Source organism: Salmo trutta, chromosome 8, assembly GCF_901001165.1.
Source record: "Salmo trutta chromosome 8, fSalTru1.1, whole genome shotgun sequence".
Lineage (NCBI taxonomy): Eukaryota > Metazoa > Chordata > Actinopteri > Salmoniformes > Salmonidae > Salmo > Salmo trutta.
This window is the reverse complement of record NC_042964.1, coordinates 19,938,677-19,962,834: the sequence shown is the minus strand read 5'-3', so window position 1 is coordinate 19,962,834 and position 24,158 is coordinate 19,938,677. Positions and strand designations below refer to the sequence as shown.

The following is a 24,158-nucleotide window of genomic DNA, read 5'->3' as shown; positions in this document are numbered from 1 at the left end:
ATTGCGGGCTCGTCTGAGAATCTCCATCTTCTCATGGAAAAAGTGCACTCGAAAAATGATGTCACGGGGCCTCTCACTGTCCCAGAGCTTTGGGCGCAGTGACCGGTGGGCACGATCAATCAGGGGTTTCTCATCCATGGCGAGAACATCCTTCAGCAGCCTGGAGATGAAATCTGTGGTGCGAGGCATTTCCGCTGACTCTGGGAGCGATACCAGTCTCAAGTTATTGCGGAGGGAAAATCCCTCAACGTTCACACAGCTCTCCTGTACCTTTTTCAGATCTGCAGCCAGGCGTTTCACGTCAGCCTCCAAGGAGGTAGTCAGGTTGGAGGCACTGGTAGCAGAGGTCTCCAGTGCTGCAATCGTCATGGTGTGCAACTCTGTTGTTTTGAGTGACAGCTGGCACCGTCTCGTTTCGCAGGATAGTTAAATCTGCTTTTAAAGTATCAGAAACCTCTTGTATTCGGACCTCAATCGTAGCAACTACCTCCGTCTTCCTTTCAACTATCTCCGAGCGTGGTAGATTGATGGCCTCGAGATTTTTCATTTCAGCGCCACCAGGCAAAGCCACACCCCTGGGTAAAGTGTGAGTCTCTAGGCCCTCAGACTCAGGAGAGGGCGGTGATAAAAATGTGTCTTGTAGGCCGGGTTTTTGGCCTTATGTTTCGTCGACATGCAGACATTTGAAAGCAAAGTAGTCTTGGGTATTACAGAAAAGGATCACCAAATTAATATTTGAAAATAAATATGGTTTTGCTGTAAAATGCACATAAACTTTAAGAATAATGCGGGAGCAAATGGAAAACACGTCAGTCGCACATTGCGCCGGTTTTCAAACTTTTTGACCCTTGACCCCCAACAAGGAGTGGTTCAAAGCTTGCGACCCCTGCAGCATACACATGCACACCGGGCGAACACGCATGCACAATCCCCGCGCAAATGTAGCCTGTCATTACAGCCATAAACGGTGATGCATTTTCAAAACATAAGTACAGAAATAAACCGCGTTTTACACATGCATTTTAAAGTCAAAGTCATTCATGTTAGCAGTAATTAACAACTAGGGATATCATGTCACATCGTTACTTCTCTGGAGTCAAGAGCAAGCAGGATCATATGGCCTACCTGTATGCAGCGGAGGTTGCAGGATTGGATGGAAAGCATGATCTATCTGTAGGCTTTTTCTTCCTCACAAATATTGTAATTAATTTGGCAGAATATATCTTCACCCCATATGTATTGAAGGTAGTGCGATGTTACAGCTGTCTTTAGACATACAGTGCATTCGGAAAGTATTCAGACCCCTTGAATTTTTCCACATTTTGTTACAGCCTTATTCTAAAATGTATCATATTTTTTATTAATCTACACACAATACCCCATAATGACAAAAACACGGTTTTTGATTTTTTTGCAAATGTATAAAAAAAAAAAATATCACAGTTATATAAGTATTCAGACCCTTTACTCAGTACTTTATTGAAGCACCTTTGGCAGCGATTACAGTCTCAAGTCTTCTTGGGTATAACGCTACAAGTTTGGCACACCTTTATTTTGGGAGTTTCTCCCATTGTTCTCTGCAGATCCTCTCAAGCTCTGTCAAGTTGGATGGGGAGCGTCGTTGCACAGCTATTTTCAGTTCTCTCCAGAAATGTTCGATCGGGTTCAAGTCCGGGCTCTGGCAGGGCCACTCAAGGACATTCAGAAAGTTGTCCCGAAGCCAATCCTGAGTTTTAGAAGTGCTTAGGGTCGTTGTCCTGTTGGAAGGTTAACCTTCGTCCCAGTCTGAGGTCCGGAGCGCCCTGGAGCAGGTTTTCATCAAGGATCTCTCTGTACTTTGCTCCTTTTATCTTTCCTTCGATCCTGACTAGTCTCCCAGTCCCTGCCACTGAAAAACATCTCCAGAGCATGATGCTGCCACCACCATGCTTCACAGTAGAGATGGTGCGAGGTTTCCTCCAGACGTGACGCTTGGCATTCAGGCCAAAAAGTTAAAAATCTTGGTTTCATCAGACCAGATATTCATGTTTCTCATGGTCTGAGAGTCCTTTAGGTGCCTTTTGACAAACTCCATGCAGGCCCTCATGTGCCTTTTACTGAGAAGGGTCTTCCGTCTGGTCATTCTACCATAAAGGCCTGATAGGTGGAGTGCTGCAGAGATTGTTGTCCATCTCCACAGAGGAACTCTGGAGCTCTGTCATCGCTTCTTGGCACCTTCCTGACCCCCCCCCCCCCCCCCCCTCCCCGATTGCTCAGTTGGCCGGGCGACCAGCTTTAGGAAGAGTCTTGGTGGTTCCAAACTTATTCCATTTAATAATGATGGAGGCCATTATGTTCTTGGGGACCTTCAATGAGGCAGACATTTGTTGGTACCCTTCCCCAGATCTGTGCCTTGACACAATCCTGTCTCGGAGCTCTACGGACAATTCCTTCCTGATTACCTCCCCTACATCTGTCACTCCCCTTGGTTCTTTCTTCAGGCATTGCTGACTCTGTTTCTGTTCCTGTGTCTCATGTCTTTACGCTACTCACGTTTCTTGTTTTGTTCCATGTTTCATTTATTTATTAAATTCACTCCCTGTAATTGCTTCCCGATTCTTAGTGTACATGTTACAATAATAAATTCAACCACACCTTTGTTTTATCACAAAGCCAGATAGCAACCTCTGTACAGTGAAGTCCAGAAAGCATATTGCATGTACAGTAACAGACATGACCTACAGCATGGTCAAGCATGTTAATGTATCGGACCACTAAACGACAGAGTTACCGCAAGTTGCAAAGGAAACAGGAGCTGCCTCCACTATTCCAGCACCATTTCAACTTCAACATTTCAATATCATCAAATCACCTCTGCTTAGTCTAATACAGTGACAAACGGTCTATCACTCTGTCATACAGTACACATTTTATTTTGTTGTCCTGTGCAAATAGGGTTTAGGACTAGTATTACTATAGTATTACTAACTTTGGTTATGTGCTGTAATTACTACCCCAGTATGTCAGTTTTTCCAGTGGATGATTCGGAAGGGATCAGTTTTTCCAAACCGCCCCTGAAATCATTTTTTTTCCTCATTCAAACTTGAACTTCATGAAGGAAGCCTGGAGGCTCTTCTGGGCGTGAAGATATTTCACGTCTAGGAATAGATGGCCTTCAGTTCGGAGAAAGTCAAAGTAATAATGCATATCAATAGCTTAAAAACCATGACCCGTAACCTATGCAGACATTTAATTACAAGACGTATTTGGCAATTTATCAATTCATTGGCACAAAAAAAAAAGTTGAGCTCAAGTTATTTTTTATTTTCTATCAAATTGAGTCTCAAGTCATCAAATTTGAGTCCAAGTCGTGACACCTGTTAATCTTATTTCAGTCTGGCCTCCCGGGTGGCGCAGTGCTAGCTGCCACCAGAGATTCTGGGTTCGAGCCCAGGCTCTGCCGCAGCCGGCCACGAGCGGGAGGCCCATGGGGCGGCGCACAATTGGCCCAGTGTCGTCCGGGTTAGGGAGGGTTTGGCCGGCAGGGATGTCCTTGTCTCATCGCGCACTAGCGACTCCTGTGGCGGGCGCAGTGCACGCTGACCAGGTCGCTAGGTGTACGGTGTTTCCTCCGACACATTGGTGCGGCTGGCTTCTGGGTTGGATGTGTGTTGTGTCAAGAAGCAGTGCGGCTAGGTTGGGTTGTGTTTCGGAGGACGCATGGCTCTCGACCTTCGCCTCTCCCGTGTCCGTACGGGAGTTGCAGCGATGAGACAAGACAGTAGACATTGGATACCACGAAATTGGGGAGAAATACCACGAAATTGGGGAGAATTTTATTTTTATTTTTTTACAAAAATTCTTATTTCAGTCTTTGGGAGCTAGATATGTTCGTCTTTATCAGACAGTAGCTCGCGTTTTCAATAGAGGCTGCATTTACGTTGTAGATATAAGCAGGACATTGGCTGCATACATCACGAGGGGTATGTACGGGAGTTCTGATTGGTTCCAAGTTTAACATTTCGGCAAATTTGCCTGAAGACAGTGTTCCAACAAATAAGTATGTTTTACTGTCAAATACAAAATAAATCTGCTCCTCCTCCCTCGACAGGGATAGATCAACTTCACTATTTTCGGCTTCGGCCCACCAACTACTAGTAGGACAAGGTTGTGTATTTGCAGCCATTTCAGCAGGTTTTCGGAGTCGAGTCGACTCCTAAAACATCTCGCTTCGCCTCTTCTTCTACTACTGTACTTGAGTGACACGGCCCACCTACATTAACTTCCGGTAATACAAAATTGTGAAAAATAAAAATTACCCTGCAGCCAACAATTATCCCTCACAACAACAAAAAACAAACACCACCCCATTCTACTATTTAACCCTATCTAATCCTACTCCTCCTCTGGGAGGACAGAACACTACCACACAACATCCCCTGGAAATCATCTGCAGTAAAACCTGTCAATCCCAAGCACTTCTCTGCAGCAGCCACCACAACCTATTTTCTGTAGTTAACAACAATGGCTATGAATGCTAAGAAACCCACCTTACTGAAGCACATTATTCCCATCCCTCTCTATTGGTCTCTGCCTACTCACAGGAATAGTCACAGGAATCCTCTTAGAATCCCTCACCCTGTACCCATCTTCCTCTACCACTCTCTTCACTGCTTCAGCATACGACATTTTCTGTACTACTGTTACCCTGGCAACCTGCCTTTCTCTCACCTGACACCTCCGATCTCCAGCCACAATTTACACACACATACAACTTTCTCCACCGATACTTCTCACGTTCCTTCGTCTCATGCTCTCCTGCACACTTCTCGCCTCTTCCTCTCTGTTTACTTTCACACTTGACAAGCAAATCCTAATGCCGCGTTAAATACTAGTCTGAGGTAGGAAACTCGGAAATGTCCGACATGCTAACTGGTTCAACGCGGCACGTGTATAACTACCAGTTAGAAAAGTCGGACATTTCCGAGTTTCTGCTTCCGATTAGTACATGAACGCTGCATAAATCCAGAGTCTGCGCATGCACTTTCCCAGCTCCAACGCTATTGGATACGCTATTGGACGCTTCTGAATCACCGGGTCTCTCAACCAATCCCATGCCCGTAGTAAACCAGGAATTTGTCGAGTCACGGTGACTTGTAAAATAAACTTCTGTACATGTTGCCAAACTACACAACATGCAGTATTCATTAATCTCCCGTGGGCAGATGAGATTAAGTATTTATACTATACTGTTTCAAACCAAGTATGATCACTTTTGATTCATGTTAGGAAAAACTATAAACTACCCCATCCACTTGACCCAAGTAATTTGCATACTTGATTTGCAGACTACAAATAAAATATGAAAATTACATAAAACATTTCAATAACGACAATTTCCGAGAATGTGTCCTATACATTGCATGTAGCAGATGCTACAATATTTCTATGTATCATCCCGATCAAAAAGTTTGTCCATGTTTGACCTCGAAGGGCAGGGCTTATGAGCGGCGTTTATAAGCCCAGCCCGTCAGTTTTTCGTCACACTTCACCCAGGAAACTGATAGCTTCTACAGGCGTGTGCTGTTACTTTGTGTGCTGTCAACATGATTCTTGTCATTGACGATAAGGTAAGACCTATTCAGTTTGGTCGTTTTGAAGCGTTTAGAGCATTTAGATTAGAGTGTTCCCGTCGCCGCGCCTGTCATCAAATGTTAATTCCTAGTTTACCGCCAACTAGCTGTTTGAATGTCATTTGTTATGGGTGTAAAATGGCACGTTGATGCCATTTTACACCCATAACACTAGCTAGCTACTTAAGGACCAATGAAAAGTGTTCATCTCGATAGTTTGCGGGCTAAATCTCTACATGGCTAGATCAAATGTTTTTGTTTGGGCGAAAAGACCAAATTCACATAGAAATGGGAGTTATAAATCTGTCACTCATTGAGAGCAAGTCTAAAAAGCTTTAGATCCCTTGTATGTGGTCTATGCTTCCCGTTAAGCTTTCGCATCCTTCACTTTCTGTTTTGTAGCCTACACCAGCTTCAAACAGGTGAAAAATACAATATTTTTGGTTATAGAAAATGTATTTCACAGCAGATGGTACAATGATTCTCTACGCTAGCTTGTTTTGTCAACTGAAATTAGGCAAACTAATAAAAAAATAGGGGGTGGATCAGCTTTAATATTGCAGATTGGCGTTTCCATCAATGTAATTGTCAGCATCATTTCCAATCACCCATATATTAAAAAAAAAATCTATTTTCACCTAACCCTACCAGCTTTTCCCTAATTGGAGTAAACTAATGGACAACAACATGTGGGCTTCTACTTCAGTTTATACACATTTTAGACGCAGTGTATTTTACAGTAGTTATATTTTGTTTGTTTTTAATCCCATCCTTCAGCAACTCTGCCATCTCTCTGAAAACCACCGTTTTGATTTATATTTGCCAAATATTTAACTGTGCTGTTTCACAGGAGTTGTGAACATGCATGCATTTTATGGACACAGTATATTTTACATTAGTTATCTTGTTGTTTTTAGTCCCACCCTTCAAGCTCCACTCAATTAGGCAAACTGTTAGATTTCTGCATAGTGCATTTTACCTTTTTAGATGTAAGATCCCCAAAACAAGGGACCTTACATCTAAGAGTTCTGGTACTGGTTCCGACTGACGTTTTTGCTTATGAATTGATTTGTGGGCACCATAGATCGAAATGGCTTGTGTTGAGTGATAGCCGTGGTTCCCACAAACTGAGTTTTTATTTTCTGAGCCTGTGTGATGTAGATGTGAAATCTGAAACCACTTGAAGCTGGGATGTCCCTCATACCATTTCATTACCTCTTCTGACTCTCAAATCAATACTGGCTGAACCCCACATCGCAGGGCAGAGTGGTTTCATAGCGGCAGCACATTTAGTGATGGTTTTTTTTTTTTTTTTTTTTTTTTTTTTATAAAATTTTTATAGCCATTCTAAAATAATTCAGATTTTTAAAACAACACTTTCTGTTTGTCATAGACTGACAAGATAAATATGAGATGAAAGGTGAATTTCGAATGAGTTCAGGAAGCCAAGATCTTGGAGATGTTCACAGCGATTGGGGCAGACCTTTTGATCAAGAGACCTGTAGAAAATATGCATATCTTCTTTAACACGATACATACAAATATGCATTTTACAGTTAAGGTGAAATCTTAGTTAATCATTTTATAATTTGATTATACTAAACTCAGCAAAAAAAAAAGTCCTCTCACTGTCAACTGTGTTTATTTTCAGCAAACTTAACATGTATGAACATAAGATTCAACAACTGAGACACAAACTGAACAAGTTCCACAGAAATGGAATAATGTGTCCCTGAACAAAGTGGGAGTCAAAATCAAAAGTCAGTATCTGGTGTGGCCACCAGATGCGCTAAGTACTGCAGTGCATCTCCTCCTCATGGACTGCACCAGATTTGACAGTTCTTGCTGTGATATGTTACCCCATTCTTCTACCAAGGCACCTGCAAGTTCTCTGACATTTCTGGGGGGAATGGCCCTGGCCCTCACCCTCCGATCCAACAGGTCCCAGACGTGATCAATGGGATTGAGATCCGGGCTCTTCGCTGGCCATGGCAGAACACTGACATTCCTGTCTTGCAGGAAATCACACACAGAATGAGCAGTATGGCAGGTGGCATTGTCATGCTGGAGGGTCATGTCAGGATGAGCCTGCAGGAAGAGTACTACATGAGGGAGGAGGATGTCTTCCCTGAAATGCACAGCGTTGCAATAACCTGCAATGACAACAAGCTCAGTCCGATGATGCTGTGACACACCGCCCCAAACCATGACGTACCCTCCACCTCCAAATCGATCCCGCTCCGAAGTACAGGCCTCGGTGTAATGCTCATTCCTTCGACAATAAACGCACATTATTACAAATTCTTTCAAAGACAGGGTCCTGAAAAAGGGACGTTTCTTTTTGCTGAGTTTTTATATTTAGAAAGCATGTTATTTATACAATTTTGTTTGATAGGCAAGGCATATCAAATATTTCATTTTTTGATCATATTTGTACAGTGTACTTGAGCTTGTCCTCAATTGACTACACCTCAGGAATGTATAAAATGTTTTACCAGAAAAGGGAGATTTTTAACCTTTTTGAGTATGCAGCCTTACTAGTTTTTTTTATTATGGTCCTCATGATAAATCATTACTTTTGGGGATTATGTAGATTAACCAGTTTAAATGTAATGTGTGAAATTCGGATAGCCACGCTTGCTTCACCCTCATGTTGGTGCTAGCAAGCAGGCTAAGTAGAGCTAGGTATCAACAGCCAATCCAGTAGGGTCTGGGAACTATAGTGAACTTTGATTGGTCAATAGTAACTCTGTCACAGAGTATTTGCATAAAGTTCAGCTTTCCTCCAACTTCCTCCAACTTTCCTCCTATTCATGTCCCTCGCCAGTGCCGGCATTGCCCAACGGTCCCTGCCCACTTTGCTTTCTTCAATGAAAATGAATGGGCTTCCATTGTTTCATAACCCCCAATGTGCTATGTGGATCTCTTTTGTGTAATGTAGAAGGTGTAAAATAAAGGCCTGAAACTAGATGCTCATTATGCAAAATTCCCTTCTGTAGGAATGCAGGGGGAAATTTCATGAATATTCATTAGTCTCAACATAGAACCTGTCGGGTGATTGGTTGAGCCTTGAGTGAGTGGCACTCTGAGCCCTTACCGTAACACAAAATAAGGTGGCTAATTTCTCTCGCGTCGGATCTGAAACCAGTAGTAACTACCAACTTAAATGACAGTTAATCTAAAATGAAAATACGAATCTGACATTCCTGTGCCCCAATAACATTGTCACAGAGGAGCGTTTGCTAGCTAGTTACATTGTTTGATTCAAATCAGCCATTTTCTTATAACCGCTCAGCTAATTCTCAACGCTAGCTAACGTTAGCTAGACTCGGACGCTCATGGGGACATGCTAGGCTTCAGGAGCCTGCGGGTTAGATATGATTCCACCATGGGTGGCAACAACTGGCTACTATTCAACTCCTAGTTTATCCAGTGACCTTCACATTTAGGATAGCTAGTTGGCTAGCTAGCATTCTGTCTCTCACTGGCCATGCAAGTATGATCATGGCTATAGTAGAAGGGACCATCCAGTAGCCAGCTAGCTAAGCTGGGTCTCTTGGCATCCACGATATCTACACATAGCATGTGTGCCCATGAGCTGCCATGTTCGACATGATTACACTATGGACAACAATAGCTGGCGACTAGTTCATTTTCAGACCTAGTCAGCTTAGTTTATCCACTGACCACCACCTAACATTTTGCATACCCTACATACTGGTCTTAATGAGATGGGGGACGGGACGGGGGGGACGACTTGTCAATGTTCTCTTCTGCACTGTTAAACCAATGTAGTTGATGACATGTCGCTTTGTTAACGCCAAAAGTGGAAGCGACGTCACAAGCTCTAAATTTTCATGATAACCGGAACATCTGGTTGTTGGGGACTGAGCAGAAGCTAGCCCTTGATCATGACTCTCAGTTCCATTACACAAGTCATTGGACTAAGATGTCTTCTGTATGGCTGAGTTTTGTTAAGTCTGAACATCAACACGCATTGCTTGCGGCACAATGTTGGAAGCATAAGGACCTTTCATATCAGCGAGCAATACTTTTCAAAAAACATTACATTGATGCACACCTTTTTTATAGGGTTAGTGTTCGCACACGGCCATATCTCCATTTACAGCACGTGTTTCTGGAAGACCGAGGGACCCGTCTGTGTTAATTAGGTGTCTAGCATGCTCTGAACACCTGTGTGTAATGGAAGAAGGCTGACAGATGGTGTGTTAAAATAAGCTACCAATCAAGGCTCCTGGTCCAGCCTCAAACGAGTTCACATATGAATTAGTGTGGGCTTTTAGTATATTTTAAGACTCCCTTTGGAGAGGACTTGTGATCTGCTCAATCGAGCCTGAGGAGCATCGATGGTCAATTACAAGTCTGTATGATAACTGAGAGCATAGGCAGTCGATTACTGATGTCTGTGGTGATGATCTTGACATGGGATGAATGAATCCTCTGAAGTCATTGACTAAATCACAATCTTGTATGGTCTTATAAGATGCACAGACATTTGCTTAGTCTACAGAGATGTGTGTACATTTTAACTTTATTTTTGACTGTTGTTGGATTAAGATGTTTCTTATTGTCCTGGCACTAAGCAAGGTCCTACTATCATGTTCCTGTCAACCAATAAAGTATTCTATATTCTCCATTGTTTGCCAATAACCTATTTATATACTCTATTGTTCTGTAGGATGACTTTCTCAATGCCCTGAAGGAAGCAGGAGACAAGCTGGTGGTAGTGGACTTCACAGCCACCTGGTGCGGCCCTTGCAAGAACATTGCTCCCTTCTTCAAAGTGAGTGGTCTACCAGCCTAGAGATGTCTGCGCCTGAAATGGCGACCTACTCCCTTGTACACTACTTTTGAAAAGCGTCCATAGGTCCACTACATTTACATTTTAGTCATTTAGCAGACGCTCTTATCCAGAGCGACTTACAGTAGTGAATGCATACATTTTTTTTTTCTTCCCGTACTGGTCCCCCATGGGAATCGAACCCACAACCCTGGCGTTGCAAACACCATGCTCTACCAACTGAGCCACACGGGACCATAGGGAGTAGGGTACCATTTCAGATGCAGAATATACACTAGATATACAAAAGTATGTGGACACCCCTTCAAATTAGTGGCTTTGGCCATTTCAGCCACACCTGTTGCTGACAGGTGTTTAAAATCAAGCCCATAGCCATGCAATCTCCATAGACAAACATTGGCAGTAGAATGGCCTGTACTGAATAGCTCGGTGACTTTCAATGTGGCACCGTCATAGGATGCCACCTTTCCAACAAGTCAGTCAAATTTCTGCCCTGCTAGAGCTGCCCCGGTCAACTGTGGTTATTGTGAAGTGGAAAATTCTAGGAGCAACAATGGTAGGGCTCACAGAAAGGGACCCCCGAGTGTTGCTGCGCGTACCAGTCGTTTGTCCTTGGTTGCAACACTCACTACCGAGTTCCAAACTTCCTCTGGAAGCAAGCAACGTCAGCACAATAACTTTTTGGGAGCTTCGTGAAATGGGTTTCCATGGCCCGAGCAGCTGTACACAAGCCTAAGATCACCATGCGCAATACCAAGTATCGGCTGGAGTGGCGTAAAGCTCGCTGCCACTGGAGAAATGATGGTTTGGGCCTCTCTTTCATGATTCGGGCTAGGGCCCCTTAGTTCCAGTGAAGGGACATTTTCATGCTAGATCATACAATGACTTTCTGGATGATTCTGTGCTTCCAACCTTGTGGCAACAGTTTGGGAAGGCCACTTTTTTTTTTGTTTCAGCATGACAATGCACCCATACACAAAGTGAGCTCCATATAGAAATGGTTTGTCGATCGGTGTGGAAGAACTTGACTGGCCTGCACAGAGCTCTGACCTCAACCCCATTGAACACGTTTGGGATGAATTGTAACGCCAACTGCGAGCCAGGCTTAATCGCCCAACCTCACTAATGCTCTTGTGGCTGAATGGCAGCAATTCCCCACAGCAATGTTCTAACATCTAGTGGAAAACCTTCCCAGAGGAATGTAGGCTGTTATAGCAGCAAAGGAGGGACCAATTCCATATGAATGTTCATGATTTTGGAATGAGGTGTTTGACGAGCAGGTGTCCACATATTTTTGGTCATGTGGTGTATGTCTATGGGTCCATGATGATGTGTCCCTAGGATCAGTCCACTTCAAAAAGCTCAAGAAAGAGTATTTTGATACCCATCTCAGATTGTTTGAAAAGATAAGATTAGCATTCCTGCAACACTATTTTGTTAAATTTCTGATGAAATGATATTTCATCTAATTGCTTGCACCCAAATTGGCTTTTTTTTTTTTTTTTTTAATTGCTAGGATTCATATAATATTCAATAAATGTAGTAACTAAGATCTGATTTGGCCCAAACTTTTTTCTATTAATGAGTTTGACATGAGGAATCCAAATAAATGGTAGAAAGCCACCCAAGGACCCCCCTCCCCACACCATTATTTGAATCTTAAACATTAAAATGGCCAATTTGGGTGTAATCAATTAACTGAACTTCTCAGATGAAATTATGTTTCACATTTTATTTGTCACGTGCCGACTATAACAGGTGTAGACCTTACAGTGTGATGCTTGCTTATAAGCCCTTTACACTTATTTTTCTTAACTGCATTGTAGGTTAATTAACCTCTCTGGCTGTTGACTAGGGTGGGACGTTTGCCCAGTGGAATCCCGTGGCGCGATATTCAAATACCTTAGAAATGCTATTACTTCAATTTCTCAAACATATGACTATTTTAAAGACAAGACTCTCCTTTATCTAACCACACTGTCTGATTTCAAAAAGGCTTTACAACGAAAGCAAAACATTAGATTATGTCAGCAGAGTACCCAGCCAGAAATAATCAGACACCCATTTTTCGAGCTAGCATATGTCACCAAAACCACAGCTAAATGCAGCACTAACCTTTGATCTTCAGATGACACTCCTAGGACATTATGTTATACAATACATGCATGTTTTGTTCAATCAAGTTCATATTTATATCAAACAGCTTTTTACATTAGCATGTGACTAGCATTCCCCCCCGAACACTTCCGGTGAATTTACTAAATTACTCACGATAAACGTTCACAAAAAACATAATTATTTAAAGAATTATAGATACAGAACTCCTTTATGCAATCGCGGTGTCCGATTTTTAAAATAGCTTTTCGGTGAAAGCACATTTTACAATATTCTGAGTAGATAGCCCGGCCATCACAGGCTAGCTATTTTGACACCCACCAAGTTTGGTACTCACCAAACTCAGATTTACTATAAGAAAAATTGGATTACCTTTGCTGTTATTCGTCAGAATGCACTCCCAGGACTTCTACTTAAACAACAAATGTTGGTTTGGTTCCAAATAATCCATAGTTATATCCAAATAGCGGCGTTTTGTTCGTGCGTTCAAGACACTATCCGAAGGGTGACGTGCGTATCGTGACTAAAAATATTCCATTCCTGTACTTCGAAGCATGTCAAACGCTGTTTAAAATCAATTTTTATGCGATTTTTCTCGTAAAATAGCGATAATATTCCGACCAGGAGTCGTTGTTTTCGTTCAAAGACTGAGAAAGTAAAATGGACTCCACGTGCATGCGCGTGCCCGTCTCATTGTTCTCAGATTGACCACTTACCAAATGCGCTACTGTTTTTCAGCCAGTAACTGCAGAGTCATCATTCAACGTTCTGGCACCTTCTGAGAACCTATGGGAGCCTTAGTGTCACGTTACAGCAGAGATCCTTTGTTTTGGATAGAGATGACAAAGAAGGCCAAGAAATGGTCAGAGAGGGCGCTTCCTGTTTGGAATCTTCTCAGGTTTTGGCCTGCCATATGAGTTCTGTTATACTCACAGACACCATTCAAACAGTTTTAGAAACTTTAGGGTGTTTTCTATCCAAATCAAACAATTATATGCATATTCTAGTTACTGGGCAGGAGTAGTAACCAGATTAAATCGGGTACGTTTTTTATCTGGCCGTGCAAATACTGCCCCCTATCCCCAACAGGTTAAGTGGCCGTTGTGTCAAGAAGCAGTGCGGCTTGATTGGGTTGTGTTTCGGAGGACGCATGGCTCTCGACCTTGGACTCCCGAGTCCCGTCGCTGCAAATCCTGTTCGGACAAGACTAATGACCAATTGGATGCCACGAAATTGGGGAGGAAAAAGGGAGTAGAAAATTAAAGGGTAGCAGCAGTGTAAAAGAGGTGGGACAATGCAAATAGTCTGGGTAGCCATTTGATTAGTTGTTCAGGAGTCTTATGGCATGGAGGTAGAAGCTGTTGAGAAGCCTTTTGGACCTGGACTTGGTGCTCCAGTACTGCTTGCTGTGCGGTAGCAGAGAGAACAGTCTGACTAAGGTGGCTGGAGTCTGACTATTTTTAGGGCCTTCTCTTACACCGCCTGGTATGGAGGTCCTGGATGGCAGGAAGCTTGGCCCCAGTGATGTACTGGGCCGTTCGCACTACCCTCTGCCTTGTGGTCAGAGGCCGAGCAGTTGCCATACCAGGCAGTGATGCAGCCAGTCGGGATGCTCTCGATGGTGCAGCTGTAGACATTTTTGAGGACCCATGACCAATCTTTTCAGTCTCCTGAGGGGGAATAGGCTTTGTCATACCCTCTTCACAACTGTCTTGAGGTGTTTGAACCATGATAGTTTGTTGGTGACGTGGACACCAAGGAACTTGAAGCGCTCAACCTGCTCCAGTACAACCCCGTTGATGAGAATGGGAGCGTGCTCGGTACTCCTTTTCCTGTAGTCCACAATCACCTTGTCTTGATCACGTTGATGGAGAGGTTGTTATCCTGGCACCACACGGCCAGGTCTCTGACCTCCTCCCTATAGGTTGTTGTTGGTGATCAGGCCTACCGCTGTTGTGTCGTATGCAAACTTAATGATGGTGTTGGAGTCGTGCCTGCCCGTGCAGTCGTGAGTGAACAGGGAGTTAAGGAGGGGACTGAGCACACACCCCTAAAGGGGCCTCCATGTTGAGGATCAGCGTGGCAGATGTTGTTACCTACCCATACCACCTGGGGGTGGCCCGTCAGGAAGTCCAGGATCCAGTTGCAGAGGGACATGTTTAGTCCCAGGGTCCTTAGCTTAGTGATGAGCTTTGTTGGCACTATGGTGTTGAATGCTGAGCTGTAGTCAATTAGTAGAATTCTCACATAGGTGTTCCTTTTGTCCAGGTGTTGAGTGCGATTTGAGATTGCATCATCTGTTGGGGCGGTATGCAAATTGGAGTGGGTCTAGTAGTTCTGGGATAATGGTGTTGTGAGCCTTGACCAGCCTTTCAAAGCACTTCATGGCTACAGACGGGAGTGCTACTGGTTGGTAGTCATTTAGGCAGGTTACTTTTAGTGTTCTTGGGCACAGGGACTATGGTGGTCTGCTTGAAACATGTTGGTATTAGACTCGGTCAGGGACAGGTTGAAAAATGTCAGTGAAGACACTTGCCAGTTGGTCAGTGCATGCTCGGAGTACACGTCCTGGTAATCCGTCAGGCCCTGTGGCCTTGTGAATGTTGACCCAGTTTTAAAGGTCTGACTCACGTCGGCTGCGGGGGAGCGTGATCACAGTCGTCCGGAACAGCTGATGCGCTCATGCATGCTTCAGTGTTGCTTGCTTCGAAGCGAGCATAGAAGTGATTTAGCTCGTCTTGTAGACTCGTGTCATTGGACAGCTTGCGGCTGTGCTTCCTTTTTGTAGTTTGCAAGCCCTGCCACTTCCGCCGAGCGTCGGAGATGGTGTAGTACAATTAAATCTTAGTCCTGTATTGATGCTTTGCCTGTTTGATGGTTCGTTGGCGGGCATAGCGGGATTTCTTATAAGCTTCCGGGTTAGAGTCCCGCTCCTTGAAAGCGGCAGCTCTACACTTCAGCTCAGTGCCTGTAATCCATGGCTTCTGGCTGGGGTATGTACACACGGTCACTGTGGGGACGACATCAGCGATGCACTTATTGATGAAGCCAGTGACTGATGTGGTGTACTCCTCAATGCCATTGGAAGAATACCGGAACATATTCCAGTCTGTGTTAGCAAAACAGACCTGTAGCTTAGCATCTGCATCATCCGACCACTTCTTTATTGACCGAGTCACTGGTGCTTCCTGCTTTAGTTTTTGCTTGTAAGCAGGAATTAGGAGGATAGAATTATGGTCAGATTTGCCAAATTAAGGGCAAGGGAGAGCTTTGTATGCGTCTGTGTGGAGTAAATGTGGTCTAGAGTTATTTTGTTTCTCTGGTTGCACATTTAACATGCTGGTAGACATTTGTAAAAACGGATTTAAGTTTCCCTGCATTAAAGTTCCCGGCCACTAGGAGTACTGCCTCTGGATCAGTGTTTTCCTGTTTGCTTATGGCTGTATAAAGCTTCATGAGTGCAGTCTTAGTGCCAGCATCGGTTTGTGGTGGTAAATAGACCGCTACGAAGAATATAGATACTCTCTAGGTAGACGGTGTGGTCTACAGCTTATCATGAGATCCTCTACCTCAACCTTGAGACTTCCTTAGATCTCATGCACCAGCTGTTGTTTACAAATATACATAGACCGCCACCTCTTGTCTTACTAGAGGCTGCTGTTCTATGCTGCCGATAGTGTGTAACCCGCCAGCTGTATGTTGTTCATGTCGTCATTCAGCCACGACTCGATGAAACATAAGATATTACAGTTTTTAATGTCCTGTTGGTAGGATATTTGTGATTGTATTTTGTGAGTAAGCGCTGTCATATCTAGAACCTCTTTTCGGTCATAGGAGACGGTGGCAGAAACATTATGTACAAAACAAGTAACGCGACAAAACGCACAATTTGGTTAGGAGACAGTAAAACAGTATCTCCTCCAGGGCCTTTTTTTTTCTCAATAAAATGTTGTACGAACGCTAATCTTATCTGTTTCTAACTACAGAAATGATTTCCGAACAATCGGAGATGGTGGGTGTCATGGCTTGCAGAAATTACATGGAACAACCGCCTCTGCTAGTTGTAGCTATCTGATGTTCTCCAGTGAGAGGCCTCATGCCAAGTGGGAGTTGGACTGAGCCAGAGAGATAATGGGGAAAACCCTGGTTGCATCCCAAATGCCACACTATTCCCTACATAGTGCACTACTTTTGACCATGGGCCATATGGGCTCTGGTCAAAGTAGTGCCCTATATAGGGAATGGGGTGGCATTTGGAACACTGTCCCTGTCTCTGACTGAGCCCTGTGTTGTCTTGGTGACCATCGGGAGAGCCTCCTCCAGGACTCAGCGCTTTGCACTTATCATGTGAAAGACCCATAATATGGTCTCTAACCAGAATGCTAATGAGCAATGGTGAATCAAAAGCCCACTGAGGATGTTCAGTAAGGCATAGCGTTGCAAAATATTTTGAAGTGAAACAAAATAAAAATGAGTTTTCTATTGGACAACTCCAGTAGTTTCAGTCCATTTGAACACGACTTGGGGCATTATGGCTTGGGGCAAAGTAAAGCATGTTCTCACCACTACCACAGCTGTAGATGTGATATTGCTGCCTGCAACCCATGTTACACTGACCCAATGGATGCATTGTCACCTCTGAAACTATTACATGGCACTAGTGGTAGTGTAAATCAAGTCCGCCAAAAAAAACAATGGTGTGTGTGTCCTCTATCTATGAACATGAGCTGTTATGCCCAAGTCAACTGGTTGAGACTATACAGTACAGTATTAGGCCTGTTTTTCCATTGATGTTTTTGCTGACCCATGACCTTTCACCTCTGCTCTTTACCTCTGTACAGGGGCTGTCGGAAAAACCAGAGAACAGTAACGTGGTTTTCCTCAAGGTGGACGTTGATGATGCAGCGGTGAGTCACACAGCAGTGTCATCTGAATACAGATTAGGGGTGTGGACGCTTAAATGAAATTGGGGCCTTTTTAACGATTTGTAAGAAAAATCCCAAACTCTTGTCACCTGCGATGGACATGTCTATACTGTGGCCCTCCCCGCTCTCTCCATCCCTCGCTAGCTCGTTATGAACAATGGTAGTGTTTGTGTTGTCGGAAGTACGGCAGCTAATCGCATAGATGGGATATATTTTGGTAATCTGTATCTCACAATGTGTTGTCAAGCAATGCCTTGTATATTAAAGTGTAGGCTTAGGCTATCAATGAGTATGGCTTGACTATTTCTGTCAAGCCATCTACGCATACATTAGCTAAATCCAACGTATGCGCCACACAACGCCCTGCAACTTCCTCTGCCACGTAATGCTGCAAGGCAAACTCGGTGTTCCATTGGAAATGAATGTACTTCTAGTGTACCAAAATGCAATGACGCTCTGTGTGATCGAGGCGTAAGATAGTCTTCATAGTGCCAGTGAATTCAATTTGAACGTCAGCAAATTCATCAGTTTAATTAGTCTTAAAATGTGCAATAAAAAGTTGTGCATGTAGCTTATTTAATGAAACCCTGGCTGGCTGTTGATGGCCTAGGTCGGGGCTCTCCAACCCTGTTCTTGGAGAGCTACCTTCTTGTAGTTAAATTGTTTGGTCTTCAACTGTAGTTGTAACTAACCAGATTATTTTTAAAAATGAAGCTCGTCAACCAGCTAATTATTGAATCAGATGTGCTAGATTAGGGTTGGCGTGAACCTACAGGATGCTAATGCTCCACGAACAGGTTTGAAGAGCCCTATCTTAGGCAATAGATCGCAAAGCAGGGAATCCCAGCTAAACTTGTTTTTTTTTTTGTTTTTTTTGCAAATCCAGTTCAGCAGCTCAAATCAGCAGGATGGGGGGGGGGCATAGTTATTAGGAAGGATGTCTACCATGGATCGCTAAAATAAGGATCACTTTTTTTTCCTTCCCTCTCTCTACAATTTTAATATTGTGGGGAAACCTATACATTTGGCAGCCAAGCACGTGTTATCAGTGTAGCCTGTTATCGTCTAGACATGGCGTTTAGATATCTTCACGCCTACAATAAAAACCTCCAGGTTTCTGTCATAAGAGTCAATAAAATTCAGAATTACAGTTTGGGGGGGGGGGGGCTAATCCTGTGAATCGTCGTCCGGAATAACGCACATGCTTGGATAATAATTACATAACCAACGTCTCTAGTAATACCCGTCCGAATAGGGCTATAACATGGCAAAGAAGAGGCTCGGCGTGGAGTGCGCTGCATCGTCCCATGGGCTCCGTCAAGGCTGCACGCTGCAGAAATATCCAACGTTTAGAGTCGACCAATATTTTGTAAAGACAGGAAAGCAGGGTTATTAGTAGCTGTCTAACTAGTGGTGCCCGACTCAATCATACACCACTAGTTAGACAGCTTCTAATGACCCTGCTTTCCTGTCTCAGTTTGAGTGAAAGGTTGTTGTTTTGCAGTAAACAGGGGTTGCTATGGTTACAGGGAGTCGCTTTGTAATGATGGGGTTTTCCAAGACCTACTCGTTTGCTTGATTACAGAAGGCTTGAGGTATTTTGCACAGTCAGTTAAGCTAGACAGGGTTGTCCTAAGACCTTCCTTACTGGGTGTTAATCAACCACATGATGTTTTTTTTTTTATAGACTCTGACTGTTTTTGGACTACTACCTTATCATAGTGCCTTATCCCCATGGATAAGGGGTTTTAAAAACACAAGGGTCTGTTTTTTAAATCACCATTCACTCTCTGTTACTGTAGGATGTGGCCCAACACTGTGAAATCAAATGCATGCCAACGTTCCATTTCTACAAGAATGGGGAAAAGGTGGGTCTTTTCATCAATCTTTATGCTTTTTTTATATGACTAAGACAATGTTAGATTTAGTACAGGCATAGTAGTATAGTGTTTATACTACTATACTAGCCCATGTTTTTGAACCGTTGCTACAGTACATTGAAAGTGATTGTAAGTTCTCCCGGTGTCGTTCCCAGGTAGATGATTTTTCTGGGGCCAACCAAGCCACGCTGGAGGAGAAGATCAAGGCCCTGAGGTCATGAGGCTAATGCTGCCGCTGTAGAAAAACAACCACCAACCATGTCTATAAAACATTCCAACTCCCTCTCGATGGAAAGATTCCACCATATGTACAATCCAACATTCAGTTTAAAAAAAGTACATCTTAATTATAGTATTTTTCTTCTAAATGTTTAGACCAAATCATGCTTCTAAATCCTCCAGTGTATGAGTATTATGTCATGTTATTATTCATCTCAGGAGTTTCTCTTTAAAAGGACCATATTATAAACCTGTTTTTAAATCTTAGAACTATGTTGTATTGTTTATATTCCGTTGTGTGGGTGCGTTCAATAAATTAAGATTCATTCTGAAATTTGGTTTTGAGTTCCCATGCTTCTTATGGATGAGTTAACGGACAAGATGGGGACACGTACTGTAAGTGTTGCACTATGCATGCGGGTCTAGTGAATACTTGTATATTTAACCTTCTAGATTAGAATGTTGAGTGCATGTGACATCTGGATGGTTTGTTTATAGCCAAATGTTTATCTGGATTTAGTAGGCGGCAGGTAGCCTAGCGGTTAGCGCGTTTGGCCAGTACACAAAACATTGCTAGTTCGAATCCCCGAGCCGACTAGGTTAAAAATATGCTCTGCCCTTGGGCAAGGCACTTAACCCTAATTGCTCCAGGGTCACCGTCAATAATGAATCCCTTACCTTGACTCCACTCTCTGATGGTGTCTGGGGGAGTGAGATGTGCAACAACAAAAATCGAGCCACACTTTTACATGTTTGACGAAGGACAAACATCCCCTTTTTGATGGTATAACATTTATTTTTGAAGTGTTTGTTTTGGCCTTTTAGATTCTATACGTTCCAATGCCTCATTTCGTAACTACAGTGGAGGGAGAGACCATGAAGAATTCTAAATGACTATGGCATATTTACTCCCTATGCATCTCAAGCACTATGGCTATTGACTAGAAGCATCATTAAAGAAGTAAAGTGAAGGAGAGGCTAATACACTAGGCTTGCATCTGAAAAAGGAGGGAATGGAACAGATTCTACTGTATTTTCTGCTTTAATAGAAATGTGAGAATAGTTTACACATTGGACAATCACAGTTTTTACACATCATACAAGTATATAGCAGCATATAGTTAATACTGTTGATTTTCTATATGAAAAAATACAGCTTTATTTTACAAAATGTATCGGGTTTGTTTTTTGAGAGGAGAGAATGCATGGTTTACAATTATGAAATAATTATACAAAACTCCCATTCGAGTGCAAGATCTTTCCCGCTGAATGGACTTCTTAAAAATGAAAATGTCCTGATTTTCTTTTCCTGTAAAGTGGAGAGAGAGAAAATTAGACTACAGCTTTTAAAAAAGAATTTTATGGCATTTTCAAATCCTTTTCTTTCTGGCCTGAGCTTATAAATGGAGAACAACATTGCCATTCGCCAGTATAGATGTCCTATTGGTTCCCTCCTGTTTTGCGCTGACTGTTTGTTTAAAAAAGCCCTGTTGGCTGTTTTTCCCCGTGAGAAAGTAAGCTGCACAATGACATCACAATAAATAGATAGCCCTACAGCGTAACTCAGCCAAGTGGGTTATATGAGGACTCCGTGGAGTCGGAAGTGAGTGGTTTCTCACTCAATCAGTTATACCAGTCAGCCTTGAGTTTTACAGTACATTGGAAGAGACTCAGCTTCCCTCACTGCAGTTATAGGAGGGCATGCTCATTGTAATGGCTGGTATGGATTAAATGGAACGGAGTCAAATGTAGAAAAAAATAGGTAGAGAACTCAAGAATCCACATTGTCAGGAAAAATTCCCGACCCTGTCTTTATCAACGTGGTCAGATGAGAAGAGCTTTCTGTTTCGAGGGGTGCAGTCAGGTACTGTATATCTACTTCCAATTAATCTGACATGTGCTGAGTTAGTACTGGGCCTCTATCTTGGCCCACCCCCAACAGAGGGAGAGCTGAGGTGAGAGACACCTGGGTTCACTTACTATTTGAAATCTTTCAAATACTTTGAGTGCTTGCTCTAGCCTGCCTAGAATGCCAGATGGGTGGGGTTTGCAGTTTTGGGACTATTCTATTAGCCTTTAAGCCAGGCAATCAAGCACTGGTAAAGTATGTGAAATGATTTCTAATAGTATCTGAACCCAGGTCTGGTGAGAGTGCTCCTCTCCCCCACTCACATTACAGAGAGATTGTATAGTGCACTTTGGAATACTATACTAGGGTGTGTCTCAAATGATGACACAAACAAAGCCTGACTCAGGGAAAGAGGAAGTGGAGTGCAAATTATTTCCTGGGAAATGTTGCTTTTTCATTCCATCCAGACTGTGGATACTCAAGCACACTTGTTCTGTGGGTAGTCTGATAGTACTAGTATGTGTGGAAGTACTAGTATGTGTGGAAGTACGGTATTGTGTGAACATGCATGTGTTGATTGTCCGTTTGTGTAAATGTGAGAAGGGATTTGTGTGTGTTTGTGAGGATGTACCTATGTTTGTAGTGTGAGTCTGTGTGTGTATGTTTGTCCTCTCACCTCGAGCAGTCGTGTCCGCTCCATCCTGGACTGCATTGACACCGGTTAGGCCTGATACACCTTCCACCATTCAGACAGGGCGACAAGCACACCGCTGTGAAAACACACGCACTGTCAAGACCTCTGTAAACCCTTCATTCAACACGAACATGCCACGATATATAATGTTTACATACCCTACACTACTCATCTCATATGTATATACTGTACTCTATACCATCTACTGCATCCTGCCTATGCCGTTCGGCCATCGCACATCCATATATATATTTTATGTACATATTCTTATTCATTCCTTTACACTTGTGTGTGTATAAGGTAGTTGTTGTGAAATTGTTAGATTACTTGTAAGATATTACTGCATGGTCGGAACTAGAGGCACAAGCATTTCACTACACTCGCATTAACATCTGCTAACCATGTGTATGTGACAAATAAAATTTGATTTGATTTGAACAAGCTCACACACACACAGGTGTGGACACACACACAGGTGTGGACACACACACAGGTGTGGACACACACACAGGTGTGGACACACACACAGGTGTGGACACACACACACCCACACATTCAGTAAATGTTATTATCAGGATCTCAACTACAAGACTTCCTCATAATAAAAAAACGTTTCCTGGTAGAACCCTTATAGTCCGCCACAGTGGACGTGTCATAATACCCATAAAAACATGGAAATGGTTCCAATGATTTTTCCACCATAAAGTTTTCAAATTAAGACGTTTTCGCCTGAGAAATCAATTACACAGGCGAAATGGGAATGCGGTCATCCCTCTGTGCAGCATGACTTGTGCTCACCCTTTTTCCAGGTACACTTACACCAGCCTCTGCATATGGAAAGAGTGCCTGTGACGAGACTTCCACTTTTGGATGTTAACAAGGTGACACTCTTAACTCCTCTTCCACATTTACTGGATTGGTTGAACATTACAGATGATAACCTCCCCCGACAGTTTTTTTTTCTTCCCGTTGAAACCAGTGGAGAGGATCTACAGTTGAAGTCGGAAGTTTACATACACTTCGGTTGGAGTCATTAAAATTCTTTTAACCACTCCACAAATTTCTTGTTAACAAACTATAGTTTTGGCAAGTCGGTTAGGACATCCACTGTGTGCATGACACAAGTAATTTTTACAACAATTGTTTACAGATTATTTCACTGTATCACAATTCCAGTGGGTCAGAAGTTTACATACACTAAGTTGACTGTGCCTTTAAACAGCTTGGAAAATTCCAGAAAATGATGTCATGGCTTTAGAGTCAATTGGAGGTGTACCTGTGGATGTATTTCAAGGCCTACCTTCAAACTCAGTGCCTCTTTGCTTGACATGATAGGAAAATCAAAAGAAATCAGCCAAGACCTCAGAATTTCCAAACGCACCACGTTCATCTGTACAAACAGTAGTACGCAAGTATTAACACCATGGGACCACGCAGCCGTCATGCCGCTCAGGAATCGAACCCACAACCCTGGCGTTGCAAACACCATGCTCTACCAACTGAGCTACAGGGAAGGCTTATGACCATCGTTATGTTTGGAGGAAAAATGGGGAGGCTTGCAAGCCAAAGAACACCATTCTAACCGTGAAGCACGGCGGTGGCAGCATCATGTTGTGGGGGTGCTTTGCTGCAGGAGAGACCGGTGCACTTCACAAAATAGATGGCATCATGAGGTAGGAAAATTATGTGGATATATTGAAGCAACATCTCAAGACAGACAGGAAGTTAGCTTGGTCGCAAATGGGTCTTCCAAATGGACAATGACCCCAAGCATACCTCCAAAGTTGTGGCAAAATGGCTTAAGGACAACAAAGTCAAGGTACTAGAGTGGCCATCACAAAGCCTTGACCTCAATTTGTGGGCAGAACTGAAAAAGCGTGTGCGAGCAAGGAGGCCTACAAACCTGACTCAGTTACACCAGCTCTGTCAGGAGGAATGGGCCAAAATTCAACCAGCTTATTGTGGGAAGCTTGTGGAATGCTACCCGAAACGTTTGACCCAAGTTAAACAATTTAAAGGCAATGCTACCAAATACTAATTGA

The 24,158-nt window shown here is 43.1% G+C and overlaps 2 protein-coding genes across 2 annotated transcripts in view; one reads left to right on the top strand and one right to left on the bottom strand.

Annotated features, from left to right (window-relative positions):
* Positions 1-5,502: 5,502 nt before the first annotated feature.
* txnb (thioredoxin b) lies at positions 5,503-19,907 on the top strand. The gene is made up of 5 exons (XM_029760327.1): positions 5,503-5,609; positions 10,312-10,416; positions 17,391-17,456; positions 19,277-19,342; positions 19,510-19,907. The coding sequence occupies exons 1-5, from the start codon at positions 5,586-5,588 to the stop codon at positions 19,573-19,575; spliced, it is 327 nt and encodes a 108-aa protein (XP_029616187.1). The 5' UTR covers positions 5,503-5,585; the 3' UTR covers positions 19,576-19,907.
* A 441-nt stretch (positions 19,908-20,348) lies between these two features.
* Positions 20,349-24,158, bottom strand: part of svep1 (sushi, von Willebrand factor type A, EGF and pentraxin domain containing 1) — a 137,385-nt gene continuing 133,575 nt past the window's right edge. The window contains exons 49-50 of the mRNA XM_029760326.1: positions 22,099-22,192; positions 20,349-20,882 (exon numbers count right to left, since the gene is read on the bottom strand). Coding sequence (XP_029616186.1) covers positions 20,852-20,882; positions 22,099-22,192 — 125 coding nt within the window. The 3' untranslated portion in view covers positions 20,349-20,851. The remainder of the gene's footprint in view (positions 20,883-22,098; positions 22,193-24,158) is intronic.

Coding starts and splice junctions, on each gene's coding strand:
- txnb (XM_029760327.1), top strand. CDS start 5,586: ATGATTCTTGTCATTGACGATAAG. Junction 10,417..17,390: donor ACATTGCTCCCTTCTTCAAA/GTGAGTGGTCTA, acceptor ACCTCTGTACAG/GGGCTGTCGGAAAAACCAGA. Junction 19,343..19,509: donor TCTACAAGAATGGGGAAAAG/GTGGGTCTTTTC, acceptor TGTCGTTCCCAG/GTAGATGATTTTTCTGGGGC.